At 44.8% G+C, this 22,209-nt stretch overlaps 1 protein-coding gene across 7 annotated transcripts in view; it reads right to left on the bottom strand.

The window, feature by feature from the left end:
* TTC7A (tetratricopeptide repeat domain 7A) overlaps nucleotides 1-22,209 on the bottom strand; it is a 169,749-nt gene that overhangs the window by 53,998 nt on the left and 93,542 nt on the right. For all 7 annotated transcript variants that reach the window (XM_031950439.1, XM_031950434.1, XM_031950438.1 and 4 more), the window contains 3 exons: nucleotides 12,522-12,639; nucleotides 10,911-10,968; nucleotides 8,981-9,053 (listed from right to left, as the gene is read on the bottom strand). In XM_031950439.1, coding sequence (XP_031806299.1) covers nucleotides 8,981-9,053; nucleotides 10,911-10,968; nucleotides 12,522-12,639 — 249 coding nt within the window. The remainder of the gene's footprint in view (nucleotides 1-8,980; nucleotides 9,054-10,910; nucleotides 10,969-12,521; nucleotides 12,640-22,209) is intronic.

Raw genomic sequence — 22,209 nt, 5'->3', positions numbered from 1 at the left:
CCTCCAAGATTCTTTGAGTGCTCTTAGTTCTTTTGCCTTCTAAGGTTAAGCAGGACTATTCCATCTCTCCTCCATGAGAGCTCTTCACATCCCTGAAGACAGCCATCAAGTCCCCTACATCTTCCATTCTCCAGGTAAGACATCTCCAGTTTCTAGAGCTGACACTCATGTGGAATGACTTCAAAGCAGGAAGGATGTCCAGTGGGGAGGACACTGGGCTTAGAGCCAGCAAGACACCTGAGTTCAAATCCTATCTCAGACACTTTTACTAGTTGTGGATTCTGTGCAAGTCACTTAACCTTTCTCAGCCTCAGTACCAAAGATCCAAAAAGCCTGAGTCTCTCAAGTCCTGTAGGCCCCTTCTCTGAAGAATGTTTTCAAATGAATAAAACTCATCAGAGTATAAAGGAAACCAATTATATTGAAATGCAGTTACCAAAGTATTTTGGAGGAGGTACATCAAGAGATCATTTAATAGTTCTTAACCTGGGGCCTGATTAAAAAAAATATATATATTTTGATAACTGCCCCAACATGAGGAGCATTCCTTTCTCCTCTTACTAATAAGTAGTTGATACCCAGACAGGAACTTAGGAGGCTATCTTAAACCATAACTAGTCCTATATTCACATCCTCTGACACAATCTGCTTTTAAAGTTTTCAGCCAGAAAACTTTGTGCTAGAGATCAATGATTCCTTGAAGCTGAGATCTTTCATTTTACCTCACATTGACTCTCCAAATGTATTTTTCTTCTTCAGATAGTTTTAAATATCCCTATCATCTCTCTTGTGTCCTGCATCTCTGATCTGGGGGATATTTGCTGGATATTAGGCAGGACACTCATTTCAGCTTTAGTTTCTGTTCTGAGTAACTCATAGAGCTAAAGAACAATGGCTGAAAAAAATGTAAGATAGAATAATTATGTAAAATATAATAGATTGTAGTAATATAATTTATAAATACAATGAATGAGATTTATCTAGGCTGCAAAAGATGCCTCTATGGAAGAGATGGGACGCAACCTGAGCCTTGGAAGATATGAAGGAGTTGGGAGAAGAGCATTCCAAGGAGGGGGAGTAGCATGATCAGAGATGCAAAGATGGGAAAATGAGCATGACATGAATAGAAGAGTAAAAAAACAAACTGGCATACTGTGGGAGAAGGTATATTTTGGGAAGCAGTGGATGTAGCTGGATAGCAAGGAGCATCCTTAAATTTAGGGAAGAATCAGAGATAGGAAAAACAGGCCATGGGTAGCTACTATAGGTCCATGAAGAGAAAATCCATTGAAACAGTGATTTAGGAAGACTAGTCTGGTGACTGAAAGGAAGCTAGGTGGCTCAATAGGACTTGGAATTTGGAAGACTCATCTTTCTGAATTCAAATCTCACCTCAGACACTTACTTGTTGTGTGATCCTGGGACAGGTCACTTAACCCTGCTTACCTCAGTTTCCTCATCTGTAAAATGAACTAGAGAAGGAAAAGAAACCACTCCCAGTATCTTTGCCGAGAAAACCCAAACTGGGATCACAAAGATCCAAATGTCTCAACAGTCAGTTGATAGAATATATAGGATAGGTTGGAGCAAGAAAGAAACTCAAAACTGGAAATGGCTAAATTGATTTCTAGCCTTCACTGAATCATGGAATTCTGAATTCTCAGAGTTGGTAGGAAACTCGGACATCATCCAATCCTACTTGTAGTTGACAAGGCTGTGCTCTACTACCTACCTGACAAACTAGCCTTGCCTTTCACTGAAGTTCAACAACGTCATACTCTATGTCTCTTATGTTACCTAGCTGAGTTCAACAAGTACCTATTCCATCTCCAGAGACTGCCCCTTTCATTTTGGGATGGCTTAATTAGCAAGGTTTTCCTTACATCAAGCTTAAATATGAGCCTCTGCAATTTCCATCCACTATTCCTAGGTCTGCCCCCGGGGCCAAGAAAAACAAGCCTGATCCCTCTTGCACAAGACAGCCCTTTGCATACTTGAAAACAGCTATAACATTCCTTTCTGTAGTCTTGCCTTCTGCAGGCTGATCATCCCAGCTCCTTCCAGAGATGTCTATATGGCATGAATTTTCAGTCCTTGTCCATCCTGGTTACCTTGTCTGGGTGCTTCCTCTAAATGGTGATACCCAGAACTAACTGTACATCATAGGACGGGACAGGATGTGGCTCCTGCTGGGCACCCTGCCCCTGAGACAGCACCTGTCATGGCTGTCATAGCACACGGCTGCCCTTGACAGAGCTTGCAGTGCCCTGAAAAGTCCAGATCTTCAGGAACAAGTACTGTCTAGACCATTTTCATCAGGTCTTCTGTTCTGGCTGCAGGCACTCTGGAGTAGACTCCCAGAGAGGGACCCATGTCTCTGCCCCTGCTAATTCTACAAACTACTTTACACAAGCCTCAGATTCATCACCCTCACACTTAAGTGAACACATGGTGACAGACGCAGGTGACATTCCTTGCACATGGTCCCCACGACTCCAGTGAGTTAGAAAAGGGCCTTAATGATGTCAGAAGCCAGGTCCAGCCCTTCCTGTTTCACTGATACTCTGGCCCTGGCCAGTCACCTGGCAAACTGGTCAAGATGGGAGGGGATGTACAATGGATAGAAGTACAGCTGGTTTAGTGCTGAAGAAACAAATCAGCATATGCCCTACTTAAAACTCAATTCATCATACAATTATTGAGTGCCTATTACAAGCAAGGCACTGAGAATATAAAGACAAAAAAACCTTAGAAAAGCCCCTGTTATCAAGGAGTTTGTCTTCTACTGGGAGGGCAATACAATGTGTTTCACTGGTGGGATAGGAATATCTTTTGTTTATAAGTGATGACACAGTCATTTTGGGGACTGTCTTATCTCTGGTCCCTCCCTTTTAAGACTTTCATTCTAGCTAAGGCTTCATCTATGATTATATTTAGGGACAAACCCAAACAACACGCTGAACTAGAAAACATTTCCATGTCATATATTAAAATGCAGCCTAGCATCGAAACATGTAAAATCTTCAAAATCAACTTAAATTTGCCTGGAAATAGTACAAAGAATGGAAATATTGAACATGGATTGGGACTTATCTGTAAGGTAGTATTCAAATCACTCCTTCCTGAAATTCCAGACAAATATATATTTTCAAAACTCAGACTTGAAAACAGGAACCAAAATAGGAAGTAGGGAAAAGGGACAGATAAAAAGACACTGACACCTATACATCTGACTGATTTTGTCCCTCATTTATGAAGTTAAACCAACTAGGTGACTTAATGAATAGAGAACACCATCCCTGGAACCAAAAGGACCCAAGTTTAAATCTGGCCTCAGACACTTAATAAGTGTATGACCCTGGGCAAGAGTCTTAACCCCGTTTGCCTCAATCCTTCATCTGTAAAATGAGTTGGAGATGGAAATGGCAAAAAACAAACAAACAAAAAAAAAACTAATAGGTTCACTAAGAAAATCCCAAACAGGTGCATGAAGAGTTGGACATGACTGAAACAACAACAAGGAAAAGAAAAATAAAAAGTTAATCACAAGTGATTTACTGATCACAGGCAATTAGTGGCCAAGATCTATCTCCGGGCTTTTGCATTAGCTATCTGGGATCCCCAGAATCCTCTCCTTCCTCACCTCTGCTTTTAAGAATCTTGGGCTCTCTTCAGACTCTGCTGAAATGCTACTTTCAGCAGGTTGTCATTCCTAGCCCTGCCAACAGCTAGAGCTTTCCTCTCGAAGATAGTCTTCCATTGTCACTTGGTAAAGAAGTTTTATATACTGATTTAATTACATGTCTCTTTAATTAAATTTCCATTAAGTTTCCATTAGAATGGGAGTTCCCTACTGACAAGTCTTGTTTTTTATATTTATTTGTGTACCCAGAACTCAGTGCAATGCTAGGCCAAGTAAATGTTGGAATAGCTAGCTGGCTCTGGATAGAGTGGCAGGCCTGGAGCCAGGAAGACCTGAATTCAAATCTGACCTCAGACTCCTACTGGCTATGTCACTGGGCAAGTCTTTGTCTCAGTTTCCTCATTTATAAAGTGAGGTAGAGAAGGAAATAGCAAATCACTCCAAGTATCTTTGCCGAGAAAATCCCAAATGGGGTCACTTGAAAGGACTGAACAACAGTACACACTGACTTACTGCTTCCATTCCTTCATTATCCTAAGGGATTGATTTAAGGAAACTGTCTTTTAGTTTGTTTGGCAGGTGGGCCAGTGGTGGAGGGCTTTCCCTTTGCTGCTCCAGCTTCCTCTCCACTGCAGGCGGAGCAGAGTGCTAGCTAAGGACTCCTGGCAGGGCTCATGGTCTTCCATCAAACAGAAGCTCCACATCCCCCAGTGGAACTGGAAAGTAAATTTCCACAAACAACAAAAAGAAAAATGAATCGGCAGCAGGTGACGTAAACCTCTTTGAAGGGAACGAGAGACCAAATTTTATATTGACAGATGTGGCAGCTTATTAAATTAATTAGCACTGTGTCTTCAGAAACACGCTCCGGCTAAATAGGCCTTCTTCCTATCTCCCAAATGCTCCCTCTCCCCATCACTACATATCTGCTCATGCTGTCTGGAGTGTCCTGCTTTCAGCTCATCTGCTTATCGAAATCCTAGAGGGGCTTCAAGATTCACCTCTCATTTCCACTGTGAAGCTGTCCTTGGCCATTCAGCTCACACTGCAATCTCGCTTTTCTAACTTTCAAGACAACATTTTTCCCCTCTGAATCTCTCAGTAAGTGATACTTGATCCCACTGGAATCAGAGAATTTTGGAATGGGATTGACTTATATCACTGCATCCTGTCCAATGTTCCCATTTTACAGATGGTAAAGTCTAGAATGGTTAAGTGAAGAGTCATACAGCTGGTAGCAGTCCAGTGCTTCTATCAGAGCCAGTCTTACAGAACAGGCAGTGTACCTAAAAAGTATGCTGTCAAGAATGTAAGAAGGCTGCCTTTTAGTCTTCTTACATACATAGATACATATATTATGTATGTACTTATTATGTACATTCCAGTCAAACTACACTAACAATTCCTCAATCTTCACTTTAGGCATTCACACAAGCCACTCAACCCTGCCTGGAATGCTCTCCCCTCCTCATTTCAATCTCTTAAAGAGTCTTTGTCTTTCTCCAAGGCTCAAGCCAAGGCCAATTCCTCCACATGGCCTTCCTTGATACTCTCCCACTTGTTACAGCATTTACATGCCTCAATTTTCTTTATACTTTATTTATCTGCATATATATGCTGCATCCATTAGTAGAATGGAAATTCCTTGAGGGGATGGACTGTATCATATAATTTTATCCTCAGAACTTAATATGTCTTGCACATAAGACAAGATCCCCAAGTCTAGGTGTGTAATAAATATTTGTTAAGTTGAACTGAATTTTTCATATCATTTTCCAGCCCCATCTCTTTTGCACACTTGATTTTCTAGTCAAATTGGATTCTTGATTGTTTCTTATGGATCTCTTTTCCTTCCCTTATTTAATTCTTATCTATGACCAATTAAATACCATTTCCTCCAAGAAGTCTTGTGGTTGCACTTGTCAATTAAGAACATTCCTTGCTTGGACATCACTTGTTAATACCTCTTTTTTGTACTGATCATATATTCAGGTCATTTGTGGCTGTATTCATAATCCACTAAACTGCAAGCTGCCTGAGGGAGCTCTAAATTTTCTACTTTTTCCTACCCTTAACGAGCACAGTAGATGTTAATAACATTTGATGAACTGAATTTATGCTACCTGTACCAGTGAGAAGGACTTGATTGTCATTATTCTAAGAAAAAAGAACCTGATCAGAGCCATTCTCAATAACAGATGCCATCCAGGCAGTTGCATGGCATAAGAGAGAGAGTTTGGCATTTGAAGCAGGAAGTCCTGAGGCTGAATCCTGCCCTCAGAAATTAATTAGCTTGATGACCCTTGGGCAAATCATTTAATCTCTGCCTTAGTTTCCTCATCTGTAACATTAGGATAATAATAGCATCTACTTTACATAATTGTTGAGGGGATCAAAAAAGGATAATCTGTATAAAACATTTTACAATACTTACAGTGCTATGGAAATAGGTGAACTACTACGATGATGATGGTGGTGGTGGGTGGTGGTGGTGGAAAACTTCTCATTTTTGTCTTTAGTATGATTTAAATCATTCTTGGAGGGAAGGGGCAACAGATTTACCTACTTAACAATGGCAGGATAATGTCTTAATCATAGAATGTTAGGAAAAGACAGACCATCCAGATTATTTAGCCCAATAGGCCTTTGTATAGCTACTAGTATTTAAATATCACTATAAGATTTGCAAAATACTAGATTCTCACACAGACTCTGTAAGGCTGGTGCTATTTTTATTATTTCTATTCTATATATGAGGAAATGGAGGCTGAAGGATGTTAAATGATTTGCCCAGTGTGATATAGATAGAAAAGGGCTGAATTCAAATCTTCCTGACTCCAAGAGTTCAGTGTTCAACTAAATTGTCTAGTGCTTAAGAGTGCTTCCTGAGGATGGACTTGGAGCCCAAGAAGGCTGGGTGACATGCCTGAGCACACAAGGAGCTGTCAGCAGAGATGGGGGTTGGTTTCTTTTTATCAAGAATTCTGCTCTGGGGGAGCTCCCTGGCATAATACACGGCGGGAGGAATTTTAAACTGGTCTACCCATTTCATAAGGCAATCTGAACAAAGTGACCCAGCATGACCACCAGAAAGCTCATTCCCCCAAAAGAGACCAAAGAAAGAGGAAGAAAAGGACCCAATATGTTCAAAACACTGATAGTACCTCTTTTTGTAGTGGCAAGAGACTTAGAAACTATGGTAGAGGAAATGGTAGAGAGCATAACTTAACTGGGAAATGGCCAAGCAAATTTTGGCATATGAATAAAACAAGATGCTATTGTGCCATACAAAATGATGAAGGAAACCATTTCAGAGGAAACTGAGAAACTCCCTATAAAATGAAACAGAGCAGAACAAGGAAAACAATTTATAAGAATAACAATACTGTAAAACTAGTAACTTTGGGAAAAACTTAAGACCTCTGATTAATGCAATCATTAATCATGATTCCAGAGGACTGATGACTGAGGTTAGACCAGCTTCCCGACACAGGTGATGGACTCATGGTGTAGAATGTAACACATAGTGTTTGGATAGTACTAACAAGACAATTTCGTTATATGCTTTAAGAGTCTGAGTTTTCCTTTTTTTTTTTTTTTTAAATGGTGGGAAGTAGTTAAATTAAGTTTTATTAATTAAAAATAAAGCACCAGTAGCTTGCCTGGGACTCAGACTGTGTTACAGCAGATCAAGATCAAATGCCTTATGCACAATCAGCTACATGGGATATTATTTAAGGTTTGATTGCCCAAGAGAGTCCTTATCTATTGTCTGGTTAATACCTGAGATACTTTCCATCAAAATTTCATATCTCTGGCTTTAGACTTTGATCCCAGTTAAAATGCAAATCCCACTAGCAGGGTTCATAGTCTAAGCTGTTTTCAGTCACTTTCATTTTATATTTGTAGTGTGAAAGAAGTTACCTGGGGAAAACTTGGATAGGGAAATGGAGGAGGAAGCCCAGCAGGGGCGCTGGGACAATGTCACAAAGAGAGAAAAAGGGCAGCAGGGCTCAGCACCAACTCTCTGGGGCTCTCTGCCCGGCCCCCAGAATTCTGGGATGCCTAACAAGGAGCCACACGGACCTGGAAGTCGGATGCCCCTGTGGCCGGGCCTGAATCTGACTTGGAAGATTGTGTTCTATGAAATACTGCTATTCATCCCCAAGCTGGTTACAGACCTCCCCTTTGCTTTCTGCTTTCCTCAGAAGGGGCACCAGCCATTTTCCAGGCAAGCCAAATGAAATCTAGAGCCTAGTTTGGGACTTTAGGTCCTAGGAGAAGGAAAGGCCAGTGTAGACCAGACTGAAGAGTTCTGAGCCCAGAAAATACCCCTAGGAAAGGCAGGGATCCAGGGAGTCTCCTTTGGGAGAAACAGAAAATGCCATATGAGATGCACTGAATAATTAAGGAGAGTAAAAAATAACATCACTCAAGTTCATCATGAGCTGAACTGGCTGTTTCACAAAGAGCTAAAAATAAATCAGGCTCAGGTATCTGGCTTCATGGGCCCCGAAGCAGAATCCTGTTCTGTGGATGGAGCCAAGAAGGAGGGCAGAGTCAGAGGTCCACCTAGAAAGAGCCCTAGGCCAGAGGAAGGGTGCCATCAGAAGGGAAGAATGAGGGCCAAAAGGGGTAGAGGAGGAGAGAGAGGAGAGAATAGAGACTAGTGAGAAGGAACTAGAGCCAGAGCCAAGGAGCAAGGGAGGGAAGCAAGGGCCAGAGCCAAAGAGCAACAGAGATGAGAAAGAGGGAGAGGAGGACCCAGGGCAGAGACAGCGAGGTCCAGGGACCGGGACCCCAGCTTCAGGGCTCAGACACAGTTAAATCACCTAGAGAGTGAATCATCTGAACCTGCTGCGTGGGCCCTCCCTGCCCTGGGCTTCTATCTGGGAGAAGCGAGGGGGTGCCTACCCTGGCTGCTCCCCTAATCAGCCAGGAAAAGTCCAGAGGATTTGTCTGTTTGAGTAGGGCCGTGGATGGCAGAGCACTGACCACAATGAGCCCCAGACTTGCCAAGAGAAGATAATCAGCAGAGGAAATGCCAGTGCTTAGCTCCAGAGATTTATCCCTGATCCCAGAAGCGGGGCTCTCAATTCAGCATCCCAAGATTAAGGAAAAGCTTTCCAGTGGAACAAGGGCCCAAGCTAAGAATCAGGTCTGCCTCGGGAGGAGGGTTGTTGCCAGGTCACTGTGTTCCCCTGAGACTCCTGGAGAAAGCTAAGCCAAAGACGTAGAGTGAGAGCATAAACAAATGCTTAATAAGGACCTGAAATGCCCTGGGAGAGGGGGTGGGCAGTGCCCACGGGCCCAGCAACCACAAAGCACACAACCTACCTGTCTGACAAGGGCCAGCTGCAGGGAGACATAGAGAATGATCTGATGGTCATTGGGGGACAGGCTCTCAGCTCTGTATGGGAAGAACAGAACATGTCAAGTCAATTCACAAGGGTGTAAGATGCTTCCTACCTACTTAATCCTGTTCTAGGAACCTGCCTGGTCCCTGCCCTCAGGGAGTCCCCTTGGGTAGGCAAGACCAAAACATGAAGCAATGAGAGGAAAACACAAGAGAGAATATGATCAATTAGCTGCAGAATGGAACAAACACTGAGGGATCCGCTATTGGTGCAGTAGGAGTCGGGAGAAGGGCAATCAGCAAGGCTGTGGACTTGGGGAGGGAAGACAGAGAGAAAGGGGGCTGGGAACATCCTGAGCTGAAGTTCCAGAGCTCTGAGCTGGGTCCCTGGGTAGCTCCAGCCGTCTCCACCCTCCACACCCCCCAGGCCCTGCCTGCCCTCCTTCTAGAGGGAGCCCAGAGCCAGGTTCCTCTGCAGAACAGATGTTTCCAACTTGGTTCAGGCGAGGGGCCAGGGAATGGGGAAGCTGGCACCTGTGCCTTCAAGTGCCCAGCAAGCCCAGCTGTGGAGGGGGATTATAAGCAATGGAAAAAACCCATTCCAGGAAGCTGAGGGGGCAGACGGACCAGATTACTGACCTCAGGGACAGTTCCCTGACCCTTTCTGATCCCCAGCTGGGCTATTGGGGACAGGAACATTTCTGGCAGCCAGGAGTAACAGTTTACTTGGCCCCCGAGTGGCTTGTTCCAAGTACACCAGCAAAACAAAATTGCCTATGGGCCCCAACTTCCCCAACCATGTGAAGGAGGGCTTGGTGCCCGAGGTCCTCACCTGATCCCAGCATCAGATGGGGATGGGAGAAAACAGGAGACAGAGTAACAGGGATGAGAAAAGCAGGTGGAGAGGAGAAGAGATGATAATGAGAGCCAAAAGAGAGAAGAGGGAGGAGAAGGATGGAGGGCAATGGGATCACAGCTTTGGAGATGAAGAAACCTAGGAGATCACCTTTTCAGTCCCTCTCCTGTAAAGTCCTCCCCATTCTGTTCCTCCGTCCTTCAAGGCCCAGGTGGGCCCCATGCCCCACTCCTGTCTCTCCTTAAATGTTTCACAGTCAGTCTCTCTCTCTCTCTCTCTCTCTCGTGTGTGTGTGTGTGTGTGTGTGTGTGTGTGTGTGTGTGAGAGAGAGAGAGAGAGAGAGAGACAGAGAGAGGAGTGCGAGTACACACAGGCTAAAGAATCAAGGCAGTGAAAAAAGTGGGGGAGAGGGGAAAAACAGCACCATGAGAATTGTGTAAGGGCTTTGAAAAGGTATAAGGTCCTTCCCATGGCTCAGGACTCTGGGCTGGGAAATGTTACCTACATTGTCCTATTCAGCTGATAAACCTGGTTGGTCTTCCTGAATAGCTTTTTTTTTTCTTTTTAACTCTTTATCAACAGGGATGACTCAAAGGTAATGGAGGGGGAAGAGATACATTTGGAAAGATAATACAAAACAAAAGAATGAAAGAAAAGGGTATTGAAAAAAATTTTTTAATTATGAAGGGCTATATTAAAATAAGAGAAAACTAGTGATTTAAAAAAATCTAGGACAGTAGTTTTCAAACAGTTTGGTCTTAAGACCTTTTTACACTCTTAAATAATTATTGAGAATCTTAAATAATTTTTATTTATGTGAAATATCTATTGATATTAACTATCACAAATTAAAATGTTTGAGTATTATTATGAAAACAGCTCCTGATTGTGGATCCTAGGCATCTTTCAATCACACTTTGGGAAACACTGGTCTAGGAGAGTGTCCAATGGTCTAAAATTTGTAAGGTGCTTGGCACAATGCTGAGCACATAGTACCTAATGAATGCTTATGTCTTTCTCTCCCCTTCCTTCTCCCTTACCTTAGATCTCCTTACCTCTCTAGTGTCTCAAGAGCTTTCTTGTTCAATTCGTCTTGTGTGGATTTCAGTGTTGCTATAAGAGAAGCATGAAAGAATACCCTGAGTGACCCATTCCACACCTGTTGAATCAGTCCCTGTTCCTATTGCATATGGTAATCTAGCCTAGAACATAACCTGAGTTCTTTTAGGGACTGGCAGTCTTATTTGGGAGGACCAAGAATCATTGAGACACAAGCAAAAGCACCATGTTGCCAACTCCTCCACTCCTGCTGGTGAATTTGGATTGCTAGAGTTTCCTGATGAACAGGGCTGCAAGGTTCAGCAGAAAGAATGCTCCCCCTGCTTCCCTCTCCCTCCAGCCTGTCCCACCCAAGGCTTCTGCTCTTCTGCTCCCTGTCACCCATCCTCGCAGGCCCACTCTCCCAGGACTTGGGACAATGGCCACGTGGACATCTCCGTCCTCTTGGCCCTCAGAGAAAGAGTGCACTGAGGCGCAGAGGCACGCGACTTGCCTAGGATGGCACAAAAAGTTCCTGGGGTAGAATCTGAGCGGGCTATTCCCGACCGAGTCTGGTGTCTCACCCACGGTCTCAGACTGCGATTCCACGCCGAGTCATATTCTGCCTGAGCCCTGGTCTCCCTGTGTCCGGCTCTGGCTTCTCTGGCCATGCTGACCCTGCTCTCTGTCTTGTCTCTCCCCCAGGTGCAGGGTTCACAACGGGTGTTCAGCCAGGACCCTCGGAGGCCTGGCCTCCGCTCTCCCCATGGGCCTGCCATACAGTAGTTACTAGAGAATCCCGGGTATCTCTATGGCTTAGCTCAGGACACTCAGCTAGCACTCAGTGCCTGTTGACTTGACTTGGTTTTTACAAATTGCTTAGTAAGCTATTAGTAAGTATTCAACCTACAACCTGGCCCCAGAAAGAGCTGAAAACTAGAGAAGTAGGAGCCAGCGAAGAGGCAGCTGAGCTCCTGGGCCCCAGCCCTGTCAGGATGTGGCCATTTCAGACTGGGACTTTTTATGGATGGGTTCGAGGAGGGATTCTTAAAAAGCTCAATGGAAAAGGAAGGTAAATCAAATCCTCTTCAAATGCATTAGGGTATTGTGTTTTCTAAAGGGATTTGTCTCTGAATCCCATCATACGTCTTTTTGCAAAATGAATAGTCTCCTCATCATAGGATTTAGTGGCAACAGGACCCCTCTATCACATTGTGTCAACTAGGCAGTCTCATGTGTAAACCAAGGCTCACCTGTGTATTCTGGACCACAAACTAACCCCAGGGAGGATGGCTCAAATAATCATTTCCCTTTAACGAGAGCTAGGGGAGCCCAGCACTGGGCTGGGAGCCAGCTTCTTTCTCTTTCTCCTCTATGGGGAGGTGCTGTGCTGATATACAAGAGAGCCAGACTGACCCTGAGCCTGGGAGGATCAGACAGTGGAGGTGGATGTCCCTTCAAAATCAGGCCAGGGCAGATCTAAAGAGGAGCTCTGCCTGAGGGGGCTGGGAAACCAGCTGCAGCTTCTGCTTTGCCAGGAGCCGGTGAGTGCTCAGCCACCGGGCTGCTCAGTGCCGCCTGTCAGGCCAGCACCCTGGGGCTTTGGTTCCTGCCACCTGCTCACTTACCGTCTGTTGCCTGGAGGCTATAGGTGAGACCCAGCGCCAGATACCCTTTGGGGAGGAACTCCCCAGCTTTGTCCTGTAGGTTGATGACCATCATGGCAAACTGCTCTGCTTCTTCCAGCTGCCAAGAGGAAAAACAAAGATCTCCAGCTAAGTTGTGCCCTGGGCTCCAAATCAAATTTAAGAAAAGACCGTGAGTGGCTCAAATGCTACTCTGGGTCATCTGAGCTTAAACAGAGGGAAGGAACGTATTGAAAGTACAAAAATCATGTGGTTTGGGTGGCAAGGGGATCTACAGCACAGGATGCAGAAAACACTGCTCACTCTTAGTGCCATAGCTAAATGAGGCCGTGAGGTGCGGGGGGGCGTTCGGAGGGGAGCGGACCGAAGCCCTAACCAGATCTGCCACCAACAAGCTGGGAAATCTTGCACAAGCACTTAAACAGCTCAGGCTTCAGTTCTCTCATCTTCGAAACAGACTGGGTGAAATGGCCAAAGGTCCTTTTCGGCTCTAAACCATTACAAATTTTGCAAAAACTGAATTAGTCAAGCAGAGAAAGATACCTACATGAGGAGAGGAAGAGCCAGGGAGGGGCAATAGGAGGAAGCGATAATAAGTAAGGCGATAAGCAGGCAGCTTGGTGTAAGTGAGGGATGGAGAAGAGCTTTTTCATGGCTCACATATAAGAGGCCTTGATAGGAAATCCCCACAAAAGCCATTTCAAAAAGGTCTTTGTTGGCTGGAGGGCCACAGTCAAGAAAGTGGAGGAGCTGCAACTTGGAGGACGGAGACCACAGGCCTGGGGGCTGGTCTGTTAAGAGACAAGTGAGGGGCCCAGAGGAGACCAGGCCCGAAGAACTTCTCATCTTACAAAGGAGCAAACTCAGGCCCAGAGAGGGAAATCACCTTTCCAGTGGTCCTCAAAGGACCAGAGTGGGCACCTGAACCTAATCTTCTGCCAGGATCTTGAAGAAGGAGTCCCGTTGGGCCCCTCTACCCAAGGCTGCCACCACCTTAGTGGGCGCTGACCCAGTTCCTGTCCTCTGAGGCTGAAGCCCGCTGGGGAGTGTCCAGATCCCTCTCTACCATCCCTGCCTTCTCAGAGGCTGGGGGAGCTTCCCTGGAAGAGCGTGTCTGCCCTGCCGAAGGGCACCAGGCACAGGGTCTCCCCCCTTCCAGGGGGCCTACGCCACACTGGGGAGAGGGGAGAGCCCTGGTTCTGGTGGCCCGGTCACACCTGGGCAAGCTAGGCAAGCTAGGTGTCCTGGGGCCTCAGGATACCCTTCTCCAAATGCCAAGTTGCTCATCTCAACATGCTTTGTCTGGGGACTTCCCCCATTCATATCCTTTATTCCCAATTCCCCAGGAAAAGGCTGTAAAGGAGGGAAAAGAAGGGCCCAGAGAGCAGGCAGGGAGGCTGGAGGTGTCTCACTGGCCCCAGGAACCTCTTCAGGGGACCAGGTTGCATATGGGCATAGAGCTCTTGGTCCAGGGGAAAATGGCCCCAGGTTTTTGTCCTGGGAGCTGGGGAGACTGTTCCAGATGGAAGGGGACTCTCAGGTTTCTGGCAAGCTCCCGAGGAATCTCCTCCGGATGGTGACTGAGGGTCACACGCCAGTCTGTCAAGCAGGCTCTCTCCTCTTCCTAGAGAAGAAGCAGGCCCCTCACCCATCCTCTGCACCCTGGAATGGCAGCCCCCCGGCAGAGGCACTTGGGCACCCATCCCGATCCCTACCCATAGCCCTGCTGCCACTGTGAGTCTCTGTCACTGGAGTGCCTCCAAGTGCTTTCAAAAGCTGAGCAAGACCCACTCTGACTGAAATATCTAGGCTGCACCCCCTTCCAGAGGGGCTTCCACCACCACAGCCACACCCCGTAAAGGGGCCCCACATGTACTAACGAGATCAGGGCTGCCCCACACAGCTGGGTGGCCCAGCGTGCTGCCCGGGAGCCGAGGAGGCAGGCCCCAGCAGGGATGGAGCCTCGGAGGTAGGGGGCACAGGGGAAGGGGGACAAGTCTTGTCATGAGGACCAGGGAGCTTGCTGGGCAAGTACCGGACCACAGCTTTTATGACCTCCTTCTGAAGGCCCCTCAGAACAAAGGAGCCTGCCTTCCCTAGGGCGGGCATCCAGATACACAGGTGAACTCTTACTCTGCAGCAAGGGCAAGAAGCCTGCCACCAACCTGTCCTGAGATGGCCCTGGGCAGGCCTGGGCAGGACCAAGGGCATGCTGCCCCTCGGGCCACACAAAGGGACTACCCTTCCCTGCAGACACAGAGACAACACGGTCCCCTCTGGGGCCGCCATCCCTCATGGGGTCACTGTCCCTTGTAGGACCATGATCCCCTGGGGCCGCAGTCCCTGGAAACTCCTAGCTGGTCTCCCAGTCCCACTCCCAGTCCATCCCACAGACACAGTCAGGACCTTCCCAGAGGTGCAGGAGAGCTTGCCTTTGCAGATTGTCTTTTGAGATTTGTAAGAGATTCCTAGTACATAACCTATTCTATTTAACCATCATAACACAGACTAGCACTTACCCAAGAAGTAGCTGCTATTTTTACCGCTATTTCACACACGGGGAAACCAAAGATTAGACCTTTTTACTTTAAATCAGACCTTTGTCCAAGTCACAAAGGTAAATGCCAGAGATGTATTTGAACCATTTTCCTGCCTGGTGCCCCTCACAGAGGAAGGAGAGGCACTGTAATGCTTCACAGGACCCCAAAACCTAAGATTTGAAAGGGCTCTTAAAAGACCTTCTAGATGAACCCTCCTATGTTACAAGGATGGAAATAGAGGCTCTGAGCAGAAGTGACTTTCCACACTGACAAGCAGCCAACAGCAGATTTGCTCTTTTCCATCATGCTTCTTATCCTGCCCATGCCCTCCGGACTACCACCCAGAGGCTTTCAGCCGCCCAGGGAGGCATCCACACTGCTACCATGGGGCAGTCCATCAGATGGGAATAATCATGAACAGTAATGAGGAGAGAACATGACAAGGAAATCTAACTGAACCTTTTTTGTTGTCAGAATTTGGGCTGCCCAGGAATTGTGTCCCAAATTACTTCTATACAATCAAACATTTTCATGGAAGAAGTGGGAACAAGAGTATAGCAGAAGAGAGAGATGGCAGTATCAGCTGAGGGCATTATTAATACTATTATATATTTACATATATATAATAATATTATTTATTTTAATAGTAGTGGGTATAGTATTTCCTCTCCTGTCAAATCTTCATGGAAATCAATTAGCAAAATAAATGTACCAAGATTGCATCAACCCTTTATCTTTGTCCATATGCCTCAATATAGCAGCACATTTTGTGCTACTTGGTAACAAGAAACTAGAACTAGAAATTAAAAAAAAAAAAAAATAGAAAGAAAAAAAAAACCTAGGAATAAAGTGGCTACCCATAGATTGTGCTACTGCACAGACATAATGCAACATTATTATGAAATCCTATGTGTGATGAATACAGAAAAGCCTCAGAAGACTTAGATGCAGAGTGAAATAAGCAGTGGCAAGAAAAGAACATGCATAATGGTGACAATCTAAGGGAGTGCTGCAAAATTACAAGGAATAAGTGGGGCCCCAAAGGAAAGATAGAAGGAACCCCATTCCCCACCATTTCTTTTGCAAAGGTGGAAAGTTCACAGGAGTGGAACACTGCATACATTTTGTCCCCCTCATCTTTCTCTTTTTCCATGAAAAAATATTTTTTTGTTATATGGGATTACTTTCTGGAAAAGGAAAAGGGGAAGATAATAGAAAAAATCCTGGTGATGTCAGAAATAAAAGATTTCAATAAAAATTTATTTAAAAAAGGAAAAAAAAGGAAAGGAAAGGAACACCTTTGGATTTCAAAGGACCATTAGGTGTAAGTTAATTATACTAACATACACTCACCCTGAAAAACTTAAAAGCAGAATTTGAACTCAGGTCTCTAATTGTTCAATCCTGTGCTTATTCATAAGATAGCATGACTGCTTTCTATCAGTCACAATGATCTGTGAGGAATGATTTTCCCCATTTTGCAGGAGGAAGCCAAGGCTGGAGACGAGAAGCAGCTCCTCTTCTCAAGGTAACTTGGGCAAGTGGGAAGTCAGAGGCAGTGCAGTGAGTGTGCAGCCCAGCCTAGTACCTCTAACTCCTTATTCCTTGGTTAGGGGCTCTGTCCACAGCTAACAAAGCCCGGCCAAAGGCCACTTGTCACACCGGGTAGAGATATCACGTAAGTATCCTGTCTGCTTTCCCATGACAAAGAAGCAGCAAAAGGAACATACTAATTAAGAAATGGAGTCTCAAGCACTATTTCCTCTGCTCGGGCTCAGTGCCATGCCAAGGAAACATGGAAAAGTGTGGCCTTGCAAGGAATTCCTTCTTGTGGCACAGGACCCAAATCCCATTTTCTCCTGAGGTGGGATCAAGATGCTAATTTGATGCTGTTACAACTAAGCTGGGAGCTTTGTCTCCTATCTTGCTAAATAACAACAATAATAGATATTAAGAACTTTCTAACGTATTCTTATATTGTATGTTTTAAAATCACCTTTATTTCTGAACATATCCCCTTCTCTACCCAAAAAGCCATCTTTTAGAGCAAAGAATTAAAAGAGAGAGAGAGAAACCAATTTAATAAAACTAATCTGTTACCTACATCGGATAGTATAAACAATGTTTAACCTAGATATTTTCATATCTTTATAAAAAAGGTAAGGGGAAAAATTTTCCCATCTTTCCTTATAGGCTAAAATTATTTATTATAATGGTACTGCATTTGGTTTGGTTTTATTCTTGCAATTGGGGTCAAACTCAAATGTATATATGGAGGCCATGGAGTCACAAAGAATCAGATTCTACTGAAAAATGACTCTACAACAAAACGTTATATGTAAGAGTCTCCCAAGGACCACATATTGACTTGGATAGCCACATATTAAATTACCATGTTCCGTTATATTTTATTTCCCAATTATATTTTAATTTGGTTCTGGGGCATATGCAGGAGTATTGCAGGCCACGTGCCCCTTTGGTTCCACTATCCTGGTCAGGATGTATTTTGTTTTCCTGGTTCTGCACACTATATTTTGCATCAGTTCAATATGCTTCTATTTCTTCCCACTCATTATTTCTTGTGAAGCAGTAAACACTCCATTTAAAGTCTGAGAAAGGACCTCAACCCTAGTAACCCCCTTCAGGCTCACAGCAGTCCTGTTAAGTAGGTAACACAGGTACTAAGAATGGGTCTTGCCTTACGGTTCCACAGCTAAGAAGTGTTAGAGGAGGCATGGGAGCCCAGGCTTCCTGCATCCAAGTCCACTCTTCCATCTCCCACACCCTACTGCTCCTCCCTCAGCTTTACCAGGCACCTGAAAACCTGTGGTACCGGGGAGGAATGAATTGTGTCACTGACTGTGTCCTCCACAGGCCAAGGCTAAGGTCAGTTCATCCAAAGCCCTTTTTTTACCAATGAGGAAACTTGAGGGAAAATGCCTGATCTGGAAGGAGGAAGAGAATGCTAGATGAGAGTAAGAGCAGAGCTTTCCAGGCCCACTGGGCCACTCGTTGCTTTATCTTGGGCATGCCACTTTACCTTTCGGGGTCTGTTTGCTGTTGCAGAAAATGCACAAGAATCCCTGCAATGGCACGCGGACTTGACAAACCATCTGCTGACACAAGCCATGTTTGTTATATTTTTCTCTGTTCTATTAACCCTTTTCCAAGTACACCTGAGTCTGAATAGGTCACTCTTGGGCATCCTACAGGAGGTGGGGGATGACTCTGCTCCAGGCAACGTCCTAAAGATTCTTGTTGCAGAAGAAGTGCCGAGTCACCATCAGGAAAGGGAGCTTCCTCATGGGGAGACCCTCGTACCAATATGACCACAAGTCCAGTCTTTGGATTGAAGTGAGGGCCGCTAACTGGGGGAACATACTTTTGTGACCTAACACTCTGGGAGTAGTTTCAGGAGGCAAAAGCTCCAATTAGTCAAAAGTTGGTGTGGAAAGCTAAGAAGGAAAAAAAGTTTTTTTTTTTCTTAAAAGTCATATTAGAAGAAAGAAGAAAATCAAAGAACGGGTAGAGCCATTGCTAAGGGGGAGACGAGATGATGACGTGGAGCAGGCAGAGGTTGCTTTGCTTCTGCCAAGGAAAGCGACCTCTGGATGAGGAAGTACCCAAAGTAAGTGAGGAGATGGTAAGAGAGCACGTCGCTGCCCCAGAGGTCCCCAGGTCCACTCTCCCACATAAACTCTGTCCGTTCCTAGGTCCTGGAAGAGCTAGTGGACAAGACCGCTGATACCTGAAAGAACAGGCTGGGTGCACAGGGTAAGATTTTTAAAGGAGAAGATAACAGAGTCTGGAGGTGATGGGCTGCTAGGAGATTTCTGTTCCTGGGGAACATCTAGAAAGCATCACCAAAGAGATGACGAGGGGACTTCTAGAAAACAAAGCAGGAAGACAATGAGCTAGATGGTTTCTCTAAAAAGAGGTCATACCAGACTAACTTTATTTCCTTTCTTGATGAGGTTGTTAAAAATGGAAAATCAAACTCAAATACAAATGGGGACACTCAAAAGGGTTGTAAGGCCCCAATATGGGGCACCTCTGGCCTAGATGGAATTACTAGACGGAATCAAGACTTCTAAAGATTATTCAGAGTTGTCAATAGGTAGGAGGTCTCCAGCACAGTTAGTGCCCAGGAATCCACACTTGGTTCTGTGCTAGCCTAGATTTTTGTCAACTAATTGAACAACAGATAATTGGAGGAATGCTTCTCTACTCTGCACATGAGAGGGAGTTAACATACTTCATGTCAAGATCCAACAAGATTCTTGACCAACTAGAATGCTGGGATGAATCAAGTAAGAGATGAAACCTGGTAGGGATAAACGTAAAGTCTTACACTTGGGTCCAATAAGTTAGTTTTCAAATACAAGCTGAAAGAGGAATGGTTAAACAGTTTGTCTGGGGAAAAAAATCCGGAGGCTTCAGTGGCCTGCGGGTTCCCAAGGAGCCAGTAGTGTGATGGGGCAGCCAATCCTGGATTACATGAAGTAATGAGTAGTTTCAATAAGAAGGTGACAGTGCTGTTGTATTCTGCTACGGTCAGATCACAATGGAGGAGCACTGCGTTCAGTTCTGAAGGACAGATGGGAGCCACCAGGCTGCTGAACAGCCTCAAGTTCATGTCACAGAAGGATCAGCTAAAGGAAATGCAGATACTTAGTGTGGAAACAAGGGAACCAGAGGGACTATGACAGCCTCCTCTGTCACAGCCTCCTCTGTCATGGGGCTGTCATGGAGGCGCAGAGTGGGAGTCCTTTTGTTTGGCCCTGGACGGCAGGACTAGGTGTGACGGATGAGAGAGGCAAAGAGCTGTGCAGAGGGAGACCGGGTTATCTGGAGCAGAAGCCAGATGGCTACGAGGTGGCCCTGGGGGGGCAGGACTTCCTTTCCAGGGGTGAGTTGGATTCAGTGGCTGCTGAGGTCACTTCCAGGTTCTGTATGTGTACCTTTCTTAGAGACAGTGAGAGCTGAAATAATTAGAAGGTAGGTTTCATGGAAGAGGCCAGGCCGGGGCTGGGCAGAGAGTGGGCAGGAAATGGACAGGAGACATTCCGAGCACTAGGCAAACAACTCGTCTCCATTCTTTTAATTCCCCTGGAAAGGGATGGAGTAGATGGCCGGGGAAGTCCCTTCTTACTCTGAAATTCTGAGGTACTGATTCTATGATTAAAAATGAAAATGTACACTTTTGTTTTCTTTTTTTGCTGAGGCAGTTGGGATTAAGTGACTTGCCCAGGGTCACCCAGCCAGGAAGTATTAAAGGTCTGAGGCCAGATTTTAACTCAGGTCCTCCTGACTTCAGGGCTGGTGCTCTATCCACTGTGCCACCTAGCTGCCCCAAATGTGTCTTTCAGATAGAAGATAATCTCATGCATAGGAAGTGCAATAACCAATCAAGCAATAGGGGAAGAAAAAAAAAATGTTTTCACAGCAATGGTGGCTCAAAAAAAAAAAAAAAATCGTACAGCCCCCTTTTGATGAATTCTAGCTTCTACCCTTTAATCAATTTGGTACAGAAGAACTGAGAAAGTCTAACCTTCATCACCAAGCAGTCATGTAAGCTCGGGCAATTCCCTTAACCCAAGTCTCAGTAGTTCCACCTGTCAGATGGGATTAACTCCTTCCTTGCCTAACTCAAAGTGTCATTATCCCCAGAGATGATATATATGTAAAGGACATAGTGACACAGGCATATGCAATATTATCAGTAAGCTTATTTCAGTGTTAACAATTCCAATTTTTAAAATGGATGAATGTTTTCAATTTCATCATTCAGCTGCCTAAAAAAGATGCTTGGACCACAGTAGTCCCAGTTTCCTCCTGAAACATGAATAATTAGCCTTTGAGATTATTCTGAAACTATCTGAGTACCTCCTATTGTGTTAGTATGGTTTTCCTAGTTTGTTAACAAGAATGCTGTATAAGATAATTACCGGACTTTTCAGAGATCTGATTATCTGATTAATATTCGGTGATGTGTGATGGATGTTGCATCTTTCCTTCTAAACTCCAAGGGCATGGAACATATTGTCATTTTTCTTTGTATCTCTCCCAATTTGATACACATCAAATTACAAACGCTAAAAATGAACTTAACTGAGAGAATACAAATTCTTCTTGGAGTTCAGCTGGTTGACGACCATACTGCAAGCTCCCAACCCTGCGGGGCAGCTCTCAGCCACAGGAGACAATCCTTTTGGCATCATTCACTCTTCATAAAACTAACGTGGCTGCACACCTAGCACTCTGCAGTCTCCTAAGTTATTTCAAATTGATTGTCCTGTGGGTTGTTCCGCTATCTTCCCGGGCACAGAAGTTTAAGAAAGTCAATCTATAATTACACGACCATCTTCCAGACTTCCCTGTCTGCCACCTCAGAAAAGCATTCCTGCCTTTGTGATTTCATTGAATGACTCCCCAATTGCCCAGGTTAGGCCCTCTGGATGCTGCTGATTCAAATGCATCTTATTTGTGGCACTGTTGTGTTTCTGTCTGCTATGCTACCTAGGCTTTTTGATGCTGTCTTTGTACCTCCAGAACCTCACAGGGTGAGTGGCCCACAGCAGGTATGTGGTAAATGCTTGCTGATCTTTTTTGAGGGCATCAACTGGGGAGTAAGCTGAAGAAGGCAAGGGAATAGGAATGTAACAGAATACTATTGTGCTATGAAAAATGACGAGCAGCCCTATTTGACAGAAATTGCAGGGAAAATTGTAAAAATAGTATGGCAAAAACTAAATATTGACTCACACCTAATATTGTATACCAAGATAAGGTCAAAATGGGTCCATGATTTAGACATAAAGAGTGATACTATAAGCAAATTAGAAGAGCAAAGGATAGTCTACTTCTCAGTTATGTGGAGAAGGGAGAAATTTATGGCCAGAGAAGAACAAGAGCACATGATGGAATGCAAAATGAATAATTTTGATTATATTAAATTAAAAAGTCTTTATACAAACAAAGACTGGCAATGCAGGCAAGATCAGAAGGGAAACAGAAAACTGGAGAAAAAATTTTACATCCAAGGGTTCTTATAAAGGCCTCATTATATAGAGTATTGACTCAAATTTATAAAAATACAAGCCACTCTCCACATCTCTCAGACTGGCTAA

This window comes from Sarcophilus harrisii, chromosome 2 (assembly GCF_902635505.1).
Source record: "Sarcophilus harrisii chromosome 2, mSarHar1.11, whole genome shotgun sequence".
NCBI lineage: Eukaryota > Metazoa > Chordata > Mammalia > Dasyuromorphia > Dasyuridae > Sarcophilus > Sarcophilus harrisii.
The sequence above is the reverse complement of the archived record's forward strand: the minus strand, read 5'-3'. Positions and strand labels throughout refer to the sequence as shown.